The 12,913-nt window shown below is 39.7% G+C and overlaps 1 protein-coding gene across 1 annotated transcript; it reads left to right on the top strand.

The window, feature by feature from the left end:
* The first annotated feature begins 8,653 nt into the window (after positions 1-8,653).
* LOC103715449 (probable leucine-rich repeat receptor-like protein kinase At1g35710) lies at positions 8,654-11,698 on the top strand. The gene has a single exon (XM_039115793.1). The coding sequence runs from the start codon at positions 8,677-8,679 to the stop codon at positions 11,596-11,598; it is 2,922 nt and encodes a 973-aa protein (XP_038971721.1). The 5' UTR covers positions 8,654-8,676; the 3' UTR covers positions 11,599-11,698.
* The last annotated feature ends 1,215 nt before the right edge of the window (positions 11,699-12,913 follow it).

Genomic DNA, 12,913 nt, shown 5'->3' with positions numbered 1-12,913 from the left:
ATTATAAGTGAATAGCTAGATGTTTGGTTAAAATGCAAATCCAACCTACCTCGATTTTGACTCTAATATGAAAATTTTGAATTGGGTCTAGTAATATTTAACCCTGATCCAACCTGAATGAATCATTGGATCTAAAATCCTCTTCATGGATCCTACCCAACCGACCAATTAGCTAATGGTTTTGCTCCAGTTCCAAAATCATAACCAAAATACAAAGTTGGGTTAGGTCGGAAACCAACCCATTTGCAGCCCTACTCATAAAATTACTTTATTAAAATTTAAATTCCCACATTTGATGCAAGCCTCCTTTAATTTAACAAAGTTGCTAATATTTTGTCTTTGCCCGATTAAACTTTCAATTGGATCTCCTTGTATTTTCAGTGTATGCAGGTACTTGCCGTTGGTCCTATCGTGGTGTAGGTGGCTAATCGGTGATGGTCAGAGTGTGGATGTGGTAGGGGACGCTTAGGTGGAGGAGCTCCCATTGCGGCGATGGCCGACCCTAGTCAGTGTTGAGGTCGAGGAGGGACTCCGGATGTGCGACCTTCTTCTCCTAGGTGGTTGGGTGGGATACCGACCAGATCGATCAGCTATTTGGGGAGCCACTTACGGAGCGGATTCGGTCGCTCCCAATTTTGGGGCACTTTTGCCCCGATGTCAGGGTGTGGAGCTCATCCTGCATGGCTAGAGTCAGGGTGGCTGACATCTACTGTGTTGTCCAAGGCGGAGGGCAGTTGGGGATGGAGCTCGGCTGGATCTGGCGGTTTGGGCTGCACCCCAGAGTGGCTTTATTCCTCTGAAAGGTCGCCTGGGGTAGGTTACCGACGAGATTGCTGCTGAGCGGGAGGGAGATGGGTATCCACCCTCAGTGCCCAGAGTGTCAGACGGATGAGTCGCTGGACCATGCTATCTTCCAGTGCCATCGGGCCATGAGGATCTGGCAGCAGGTAGGCTTCTCCATGAACTTGTGGAGTCATGCAGCGTCCTTTCTCCAGGTACTCCAATTCTTGGATGCGTCCTTGCAGTCCAGACCTGAGGCAATGCGGGCGACCTATACTGCCTATCAGATCTGTTTAGCGAGGAATGCATGGATCTTTGACGAGAGGAGTCCCCCACCCGGGGTGGCAGTAGAGAGGGTGCGGAAGCTGGCAGTGGTGGCCTCTCAGGTAATCCGCTCGGATAGACCTTTGATAGCTCGGAGCATTTGGGGTGCTACTTCCGCTCGTGGAGTGCCCCATATGGTGTTTTTCATCTGGGAGCCCCCACCTCCGAGTTTCTTCAAGGTCAACTTCGACGGATGCATCTTGCAGGGCGGCAGATGTGGAGGTGCGGGCTTCGTAGTCAGAGGCTCCGATTCTAGGGTGATCGTGGCCAGGGGCTGCCGCTTGTTCGACATTTCAGTGCTAGCGACGGAGTTGAGAGCGGCCTAGTTGGGATTGAGGTATATTTAGTGTGCTTTGCTAGGACGAGAGGTTCTCTTGGAGGGTGACTCTGCGACGGTCATTGGGTGGATTCTACAAGCATTGGGTGGAGTTGGTGATTACCACCCGTTGCTGAGAGACATCCGGGCTATGGTTGCTGATGGGATGGCGATCCAGGCGAGACATGTGTTCAGAAAGGCCAATGGGGCCGCTGATTGGGTGGCTTCTTTTGTTGCTGACCATTCCGGTAAACTCGGTTCCACAGAAAGGAGAGGAAAGAAGACAGGTTCGGAGCCGTAAGTAGCCTAGTCCAATATTCGAGGGAAAACTATCTATGGGTAGGCGAGGCGGAGTTGCCTAGTACTCTTCGTGATGTATTACTTTTTGATTTTTTGGATGTATTCGTATACGTTATGTATGGCACCTCTATTTTAGGGGAAAAAGAGAGAGCAAAATTGACAAATAACTATGCTGAGGGATTTAACGTTTTCATGCACCAAAAGTTGTTTTTCTATTTATGAAATAAATATTTCTTTCATTTAGTAAAGACATGATTTAAAAGGATGTTCTTCTAACTAACATGAATAATTGTTGCAGAATATTATTTACTTTAAAAACAATTCCATAAACTTTGTTATTTTGGCTTTTAATATCAGCTGTTATTATTAGCAATGACCGGAAGAGAATAAGAATAATCATTAATAATTGATCTTTTTCTACTGTTTATGCAATTAGTTTTGAACAAAACCTTTATAGAACTAAAATGGTATTTTCCTCGCTTCAAGCTTTCAATGACAATTTAAATTTAGTTCGATGAAAAATGCTAAAATTCATCCCTCTAATCTTCACTTTTTTCGCCAATCCTGCATGAGAGATGACAATCGATTAAACTGTATCTATACTTCAAGCTCGAACTCGCACCAGCCAAGTGTGTGCAGATCTGTTCGTAAAAAATTATTACAATCCAAGAATATGATAAGATTTTCATTAGTACCTCCCATTAGTTTTTGCCGAATATCTCAATATTATCTCATACTGGAGCGAGTAAATATGACTTATATTCTTGTTGGAACGGTAATTAACCGTCTTAATATAACAATACCCGTCAAGCGAAATCTTGGGGGGCGAGCATATTTGGGAGTCACGGCGCAATTATGGATATATATTTTTCTATTTTTAATGGATAGAGTTAGATAAATAGGAAATTGGTGACAGGGTTAAGTGCTCGTCGAACAGCTCGTTGCATTGAGGTGGTTGCCTTGAAGGCCACCATTCTCCTCAAAAAGGCACGTATAACACATTTTAAGACCTCATAATATGCTATTGTTCCTAGACACACAAACAAGCCATGAATTGTCTACAATTTAATGGGTCCAAACCACTTCAATGAATAAGTTCATAGAATAATCCTACTTACTGCATGACATTGTAATCGCATCGTCTCCGCATGGAGGAGGTTTTGGATTCAAATCCATGGTGTTCTTGCTACATTTCTTAAAAACTTGCAAGATCCATTACAGAATAGGATACGGAAGCAAGATTTGTAACCATAATTAAAAGGAATTGATTGATATGACTGCAGACAGAGTTGATATATAAATCAATAACTGACTTTTATTTGCAAATATAAATTGCTCGAATGCTGATAAGTGCTCGAGAGCTCAGGTTTTTGATTAGTGACTTTACCAATTGAACTAATTAGCATACTATAACTAAATCTATCTTATGCTAGTTTTTAAATATTTTATGTGATAAAAGTAAGCCCAAGGATTCGTTGTGACATCTCCATCACATTCCCTTACGTAGACCACATCATCTCTGGATATCCGCTCACTTTTTTTTTAGGAGAAAAAAATTAGACTATCACACATTTTTGTGGGGTAGGCTACGTGTGGTAGGCCTTTTGGTTTAAGCGTGGCGCCACGGGTCACCTGCTAGCCTTAGCTGGTAGTAAGAACTTAGGATCCAAAGGAGTCCAAAAGAGCTAAGTTCTCTTGGACTCAAAACCTCGAACCCCAACTCATAATTGGTGAAGGATTGAGCTCAACCACCTCATCGCCCATAAATCACTTGTTTGGTTCATAGAAAAAAATTTTCCTCACTAAAATATTTTTTCTAAAAAGTTGAATCTTTTTTTGCATATTTAGTTAATCATAAAAAATTGTTATGTTCCAAAGTGGCTTATGTTTAGTTAAGCATCTACTTTGGTGAAAAGTTGTGTAACATATATAGTATGCCCTTAATAATAGAAAAATCTTATCCTATTATATCTAAAAGCTTGTTGATATTTTTAGAAAAAAATCCAAATTCTCGGAGGAATTAGAGTTTTTCATGTTTCACATTGGTTTTTCTTTTTTGTGAAAATCTTATTTTCATCGAAAAGCTACTTTTTCATCTCGTTGCTTTAAAAACTTCAACCAAACATGAGTCATCTATCCATTTTTTCTTTTTCTCATGGACGCGTTGGAGGGGTCTCGCCAGCAAAACAAGCTCATGACTAAGAGGAGGTTAGTTCTTATTGTATCAATTTTTTATTACCGAAAAAAGAAATATATGGAAACCATTTCATAAAAAAAGAAATATGTGGAAACTATTTCATAATGGTTTACCTTACGTCATCTACAACCATTTATGAAAAAAAAGTCGAAAAATTTAAAATTATTAATGTTTCTAAAAGTCAAACGAATTGTTATATAATGGCAATTGAATAAATAAGTATTACCCCTTATTTAGAAGCTTCGTCATTCACCCAAACAAATCAATATTTTGAATTAAATTTTGCCACACTTATTTTTTTTACTATGTCAATAATGATCTTGATGGTTTCAATAAATTTTGGGCCTTCATATTCTTCTTTAATGTTCCACCATTGCAACAAAGAATTTCACTGTTTCCATCATTTTCAAGAGATCAAAATTTTCAACATATGCGACACATCTACAAGAATAGCTCAATTCTCTAAAAATCTACTCGGTCAAACAATTAGAAAGCAACATCGATGAAATTTCTCAGAAGTATCCAACTTGAGAAAATAGTGTCCCTATTGATATAACCATGTAAACTACCCCTCCGTTTGGGAGTTTTGGGGAGAAAAGAAAAAAAAAGAAAAACTTTAATGAGGAGGGAAAAGAAAAGAAAGAAATAGAATAGACTTTTCTCTCTTCTTGTTTGGAAGTTTTAAGAGGGAAGAGAAAGTACTTTCCTTTCTCTTGTTTGAAAGTTCGAAGAGAGAAGAAAAGAAAGCATACATTTAACACTTTTACTAAAATACCCTTATTATAAAAGGAGCATGCTTATGAGTAGAGGTGCAAATGGATCGGGTTGAATCGGGTCATGAGTGGCCCCGACCCAACCTGAATCCTTATTCGGTTCCTAATTTTAGACCCAGACCCAACCCACTAGAAAATCAGATTGGGTCGGGTTGGGTCTAGATCTAAAGATGTCCTAGGATATATATTTGTCCTTTTAATTTGGTACTTTTCTAATTTAAGGGTAAAATAGGTATTAAATTTTTTTATTAAGTTCCAATTCCTTTCTCTCCAAATCTTCCCACTTATGGGAGGAAAGAAAGGAGGAAATTGGAGCTCAAAATTTTCCCTTCTATTTATTTTTTTTCTTTTCCTTTCTCTCCACAAAAAAACTTCCAAACATCAAAATTTTAACTTTTCCTTTCATTCCATTCCTTTCTTCTCAATTCTAAGTTTTCAAACGGAGCCTAAGTGGTCATGCCTTGTGAAGCCGTGCATCTCTCTCTCTCTCTCTCTCTCTCTCTCATTCTCGACTATGGACTTTGGATCAAAATCTTCTTAAGAAATTTACAAAGCCAGATGCTATATATTATCTTTTTTATTTATGCAAAGGGAGGGTTAGATCACCCTCTTTTATTAAAGGGGAATGTATACAGAAGTTTTATATTACAAAGGAAAACTGCGTTGGCCAGTTACCAAGAAGGTGTCGGCCACAGCAGTTCCCGAAGATACAAATGAAATTTATTTTTTATTAATAAATTCTTTTAATAGCTTAATACATAAATTCTTAGAGTGATCTTTATCAGTTTCCAGTATCATTGGTGTCTCGTCCTTCGATAAACTGGAAAATATATTTCTGATCTCTTCGTTGATCCAAGTCAGCTAAGTCGATACGCTCGCCCGCGAATAAATTTCCCCATTGGGATGCTAAGCTTGTTTTAGTCAAAGATCCAAAGAGCTCGGCGCAATCCCAGCAGAGTTGGGTGATGCTGCCCAGCTCACCTACTCTTCTTGCCTTCTGGGCCATTGTTCACTTGTATCCTTTCTTGAAGGGGTTGATGGGGAGGTAGAACAAGACTCCAACCATAGTGGTTCTCTGGTCTATTCTTCTGCCGTCCATCTTCTCTTTGGTCTGGGTCCGAATCGTTCCTTGTTTTCCAAACAGCAGAGACCCATTCTCAAGCAGTGTGGGAGTGGAGTGCTAAGGAATCCCTCCTGGCGTTTGATCTGTTTCTTCTCATTTTACTTTGCATCATTCCCGGTGTGGAGCGTAAGAAAGTATTATATGAGATTACAGAGTACTCTGGCGCGGAATTTTAAACTGTCTGGGATGGTACTTCACCATGTAAATTTTGTTGAATACAAGAGCTTTTTGATACATTTTGCAGAAAAAAAGAAAGGTTTTTGAAAATTGAAGAGTCAATAATTGTGTGTAATATTTTCTGAATTTCGTTTTTAGTTCTTTCGAGAAAGATGGTGGAGTGCAACTCTCTGAGTTTGAACCCGGAGAGTGATGCCAATCATAAGACGTTCTAGCAAAATTGTAATAAGAAAAATAAGAAATAAGCTAAGAACAGGATCAATGTATTAAAGCCCGCATATATATATATATGTGTGTGTGTGTGTGTGTGTGTGTGTGTTGATAAAGGGATATTAAAGGCTCCACGAAGGGAATAATTGTTAATTATATTCTTCTGAAGTGTTAAATAGGAGAGATGGATGGTTCAAGTTCTTGTGATAAGAGCTTATGGTTTGCCCTCAAAACTCAGCTTAATATAATAGGTTGGTCAAAGGATATCAAGGATATATGGACAACATGGCGGAAAAGACGAGTCAAATGCAACTTTAGAAAAGGTTGGGACCAGTTGGCAATGGCCGTTTGATGGCACCTCTGGCTGGAAAGGAATTCGAGAGTCTTTCTTCGGAAACAATCTTCCATCAATACGATCCTGCAAAGCCCTGCTCACATTTACTAAGTGAGAAAGCTTGGGATCTGAGAAAACCAAAGACAGCTATCAATCTCTGCGGGGTCTTCTTGGCTCTCTTCTAATGAAATAGTTCTTAGGCAACTTATTTTTTAATCTGTAACTTTTATCTTGTTCTTCTTGCTTTGTAAATTCTGTTCCTTTTAAGGAGCAGGGGGAAGCACTTTGCTTCCTCCATTACCTTCAAAAAAAAAAGAAAAAGAAAGAAAGAATGGTTCAAGTACCATTCAGGATTGTATGAACAGTATTAACGTCAGTGTCATGCTTCTGCTATGCCGAGACTCACGGAGGAATTTAGAAGTCATCACTTACGACAAGAAGAAGGTCATCGCGTAAGGCTAGATGCTTCATCTTTATAGATCTTCCACGGGCTTTGATTGGTTTTATGGGATCCATCATCGACAGACCTTTCTCCAGTGCATGAGAAAGCACCGAGAGCCACGGAAGAGACCAAACCGAACAACGATAAGGTCAAACGTTTGATTATTCCATGTAGAACTTCCAGCCAATTATTGGAGAATTGATGAGCTTTAGGGCTCGTTTGGTTCGCGGGAAAAGAAGAGGAGAAAATGTGGTCAACGAAAAAATAATAAAATGTCTTTTGTTTGATTGGAGTTTTCCGCGAACCAAATGAGACCTTAGTGATAGATATGACATCCCCCCGGACATTAAAGACTATGATCTCTCTCTGAAAAGTATGTTGGGCCTTCATATTCTTCACATTATATCTTCCACCATTTGCAATAAAGAATTTTTCACTGCCTGTCATTTTTAAGAAAGAAAAATTTTCGACGTGTGCAACACTTCTAAGAACTGCTCGGTTCCCTAAAATTCTACTCGGTCAAATGGTTAGAAAGCAGCATGAGTGCAATTTCTCGGCAGAAGAATCAAACTGGAAAATGACTTGTCATTCAACCTGGAAAATGGCATCCCCAATTGATGAACAGATTAAATTAAGTCTGTCATGCCCATGTGAAGTAGAACTTTTATAAAAAGTAATTTACTCTTTGGTAATTATATTTTTAAAGTGTTGTGGCACTTTAACATGTGTTTGGTAAACAAACTGAGAAAGTATTTTTGTACAACAAAATTACCATAAAAGATATTACATAGTATTATACAACATAACATAATAAAATATAATATATATTAATATATAAATATATGATATAATATAATATTACTGTAATGTAATATAATATTATTATAATATAGTAATATAACATTGTATACTATAGCATAATAATTTAATATAATATTAAATTATTTTACATAACATATCAATGTATTATGATATAATGTAATATAATATTATATTTATAGTATAATATAATAATAAAAGTACAAAATATTATAATTATTAGCATACATTAATTTTCCGTTATATAACATAATATTAAATTATTTAATATAACATATTAATGTATTATGATATAATGTAATATAATATTATATTTATAGTATAATATAATAATAAAGGTATAAAATAATAATAGAAAACAAGAATATATTTTTTTGCACGGAAGGAAGTTTGATTCACGGCTAGAGTTCTTTGTTAAGTATTCAGCAGATTTTTAGATTTATAAAAAGATAAAGTATGTAATTATTATATTTTATTATATATATTTTGGTAAAAAAATAGCTTATGACAAAGCTCAAAATAGATTTTTCGAAAAGCTCCAAAATAGTGCTTCTTTCAAAAAGTTGTTTTTAGCTTTATGAAAAAAGCTAAAACAGCTGCTTGAAATTTTTACCAAATATTTTTTTTATTTAAAAATATTTTTGGAGAGACTGAAGGTATTTTTTAGCCCTTCGAAAGTTTTTCCAAATGGGGACTTTGATTGGATTCCGTTCGACTAAAAGGGCATCATGGTGCCTGACTAAAAGGTCAATGTGTAAACCACGTGCTTTGTGACATGACTTTATCTACCTGATCAAAGTACGAACTCTAGAAATTCGCAAAAGCAACGTAGAGGGCCGTGACTCCCTCTCGGCACCCTCCCTACCCCTCCCTCATTCATTATGTATATAAGCGATGCTCCATTTAGCCGTGGAAACAAAGCAACAAAACAAATCTCACTGAAATCCTCCATCTTAGTCATGGAGAGAGTCCATATCCAACCTTTTCTCCCCCCCATCCTTTTGTTCTTCTCCCTCTCCTTTTTGGAGGCCGGAGCACAGAGCGAAGCACAAGCTCTCCTCAAATGGAAGTCCAGCTTGTTTCAGGCAGATGCTCTGAGCTCATGGTCCCTTGCCAACTCTACCAGCCCATGCAGATGGTTTGGTGTCCGCTGCAACTCCGCAGGCAGCATCGTGCAGCTGAGCTTACCCAATGCCAAACTCAACGGCACCCTCGATGAATTCGACTTTGCTTCTCTGCCCAGCCTCACCAAGCTCGACCTCAATACCAACCTCCTCAACGGCTCCATTCCTTCAAACATCTCTGCTCTCTCCAACCTCACCTCTTTAGACCTCACCAGCAACTATCTCGCTGGGCCGATCCCATATCAGCTCAGCAATCTCCGTAAGGTACGCCATTTTGATCTTGGAAACAATTCCTTGGAGAACCCAGACTACACCAAGTTCACCCCATTGCCTTCGGTGACAAACTTATCTCTATACAACAACCGTCTGACAGGGAAATTCCCACCATCCGTACTCAACTGCACCAATTTAACGTACCTTGACCTCTCATATAACAATCTGACGGGTAAAATACCCGACTCACTCTCGACCAGTCTAGTTTACCTCGAGTCCCTGAATCTTACCGATAACTTCTTTGAAGGAGTCATTCCCGTTTCGCTTGCAAATTTGCCGAGGCTTCAAAACCTTCATCTTGGATTGAACAATCTCACCGGAGGGATCCCACCTATCCTCGGGTCCATCTCCAGCCTTCGAACACTCGAACTCCATAACAATTCACTCGGCGGACCGATCCCTTCTTCTCTAGGACAGCTCCGGATGCTTGAGCGCATCGGTATCGCTGCAGCAGCATTGAACTCCACTGTTCCTCCGGAGCTCGGCTTGTGTACTAATCTCACCTACCTCGACCTGTCCCTCAATCAACTCACAGGAGGCCTGCCACAATCCTTCTCGGAGCTAACCAAAATGAGCCAGTTCTTGATCTGGAGCAATTCGCTCTCTGGTGAGATCTCGCCGGACTTCTTCACAAATTGGACGGAGCTTATTTTCTTTGATATATCAGAGAACAAGTTCGCTGGGCGAATCCCACTGGAGATTGGATGGGCCACAAAGCTGCAAAACCTATGGCTCCGGAGCAACAACCTATCAGGCCCAATCCCTTCAGAGATTGGGAGGTTGGCCGACTTGCAGCTATTGGAGCTGTCGGAAAATTTTCTTCTCGGTCCAATCCCCAGATCAATAGGAAACCTCACACAGCTCACTTATCTGGCCCTCTCCTACAACTACCTGAACGGTGCAATCCCAGCAGAGATCGGAAACATGACGGCACTGGTTAAATTATACGCCGGTACCAACCAATTGGAGGGTGAGCTGCCGGCCACCATTGCTCAGCTTCCAAATCTTGAGTTCATATCAGTCTTCAACATCAACCTCAGCGGTGGCATCCCCCGAGACCTCGGCCAGAATGGGCGTTTGATCAGAGTCAACTTTTCGAACAATAGCTTATCAGGGGAATTGCCTCCAGATTTATGTAAGGGCTTCGCTCTTCAGCACTTCACAGCGGATCACAACAACTTCACAGGCTCGCTGCCGGCTTGCTTGCGCAACTGCTCGGGACTTCTCCAACTCCGGTTGGGGTCGAACCACTTCTCTGGGTTGATTCCTTCCGAGTTAGGTGATGCTACCCAGCTCATTTATCTTGATCTTTCAGAAAACAAATTCACTGGTCCGATACCAACCAACCTTGGTAATCTTGCCCAGCTCACCTTTCTTGATCTTTCAGACAACAAACTCACTGGTCCGCTACCAACCAAGCTTGGTAATCTTGCCCAGCTCCAAACACTGCTCTTGAGCAATAACAGTTTGATTGGAGAAATACCTTCTTCATTGAAGAACTGCAAGCAGCTGGTCGTTTTGGACCTCGGGGAGAATGGAATCTATGGAAATATTCCAGAATGGTTAGGAGAGAAACTTTCATCATTGAGGGTCCTCCGTCTAAGATCGAATATGTTAAGTGGTAGCATTCCTCCCCAGCTATCACTTCTGTCTTCGCTTCAGCTCTTAGACCTTGCACACAATAATATCTCTGGAAGTATCCCGCAGAGTTTGGCCAATCTCACCGCGATGGCAGAAGGCATTCAAGAAAGGGAAAAAACAACGAACTCCTCTTACCCCATTTACTACAGTTACTGCATTTCCATAGTTTGGAAAGGAAGAGAGGCTGTTTTTCAAAAAACGCTTTCATTAGTTGTGGGAATCGATCTTTCCAACAATTATCTCTGTCATGCGATCCCTACAGAGCTGACAAATCTTTCAGGGCTAGTTTTTCTGAATCTCTCGAGGAATTGTTTGGATGGAAGTATTCCAGAGATGATCAGTAACTTGAAAATTCTAGAAATTCTTGACCTGTCCATGAATTACTTATCAGGTACAATTCCTTTGGGCATCTCTTATCTGACATTCTTAGATTGCTTGAACTTATCAAACAACCACTTGTCGGGACGGATACCATCCGGCAATCAACTACAAACGCTTGATGATCCATCCATCTATAGTGGCAATGGTGAACTTTGTGGATTTCCCCTCATCAAAAGTTGTTCAAGTAGCCAAGCATCCGATGTTCAATTGTCAGCTGATGACGGTGATGAAAAAATATGGCTGTATCTTAGCATGGGACCAGGATTTGTGGTGGGATTTTGGGGGTTCTTTGGTATTTTATTCTTTAAGAGATCCTTGAGGCTTGGCTATTTCCGATACATTGATGATGTATATGATAGCTTCTCTAGGATATCAATGAGGTGATGAAGTGTGATGCAAATCACACCACCTATTATGCACGTGGAGTTGAGTCTGTAGTTTTTTATTTTGAATGAGTCCTGTTTATTTGCTGATGTATACTAGCTGTTAGTAGTGGGTCTTGTGTTACCAAGTCTTTAGGAGGCAGTAAAATAATATTTTTTATGATGGCCAGAAAGAACTTTCATTAAAAGCTCCTTTGGTCATGCCAACAAGATCAATCGATGTACAATAAAAATGCTAAATGAGTAATGCTATGTTGCTCCCCTTGCATACGTATGAACAATTCTCTTACCATATGGCGAGAAATGATTAGTGCAACTCATAAATTTATTCAGTCGATGATGAAGTTGACAAATCATCAGTTATAGACCCTATGAACTATTTGTGTGCACATAATGGGTACCCTGAAATATTTTCCATGCTAAAAATTTCCCATCGTATCACTGCCCAGTTCACCAGTTCTGGTCCCATGCAAACAATGTACTTACCCCCCTTGCAGTGGTGTTCTATATAAAATTTAGTTTTATGATAACAAAACTTTATCTGCTAAAATTGTATATTTGTTATCAATCAAAAAAAGAAAAAAAAAAACAATGGATAGCTGTTAGCAAATCATATGAATCAGCTAACTCATAAGTTTCCCTTCAGATGAATTTCCTTGACCTTTACCAGTGCAAAAAATGGGCCGGTGCAACATTTTTATGGATGGCTTTAATGGTGGAGAATGTCATGATGGGCCTGTTTCAAGATGAGTCAAATAGAGTGAATTAACGGCTTTTTAGTTTATGTTCGTTGATCAATTTATGAAAAATAGTAGCATGAAATGTTTCATAGCCGACTCGTTTGGGAGGTTGTGAGACCCCTTTAAAGGATAATTTTTTATGTAGTTATTAGTGAGAAATAAGAAATTAACAATATATTAACTAAGGAAATAAGGTTGATTTGGCATTAAGGATCGTGCATTATGCAAAATGATACTTCATTGCACATCAGTCATATACAGATAACAACTTTGAAATAAAGCCTATCGCTGGGCATATTTTTTGAAGGATAAACACCGTTAAAAAATCTAATTAGCTTATATACCCATCGGAATCTTCTTCTCCGTGCATCATCGGGCTGGGCTAGGCCTCTTCGGCCTGCCCACAAGCCCACTGGCTGGGCTAAGGGATTGGGCTGGGCCAGGCCACTTCGGGCCGGCCCACGATCCCTAAAAGCAAGGTTTGTTTCTGGGTTCTTGCAGCCTTTCCCTCACTTGTACTTCTTCCAAGCACCAGCCTTAGATCAGCACTGAGAAAGGCAGCAAGTAAGCGAGGGA

The sequence above is a fragment of the Phoenix dactylifera genome, chromosome 2 (genome assembly GCF_009389715.1).
Source record: "Phoenix dactylifera cultivar Barhee BC4 chromosome 2, palm_55x_up_171113_PBpolish2nd_filt_p, whole genome shotgun sequence".
NCBI lineage: Eukaryota > Viridiplantae > Streptophyta > Magnoliopsida > Arecales > Arecaceae > Phoenix > Phoenix dactylifera.
Note: the sequence above shows the minus strand (reverse complement) of the source record. Positions and strands in the feature narration are given on the sequence as shown.

Coding starts and splice junctions, on each gene's coding strand:
- LOC103715449 (XM_039115793.1), top strand. CDS start 8,677: ATGTATATAAGCGATGCTCCATTTAGCCGTGGAAACAAAGCAACAAAA.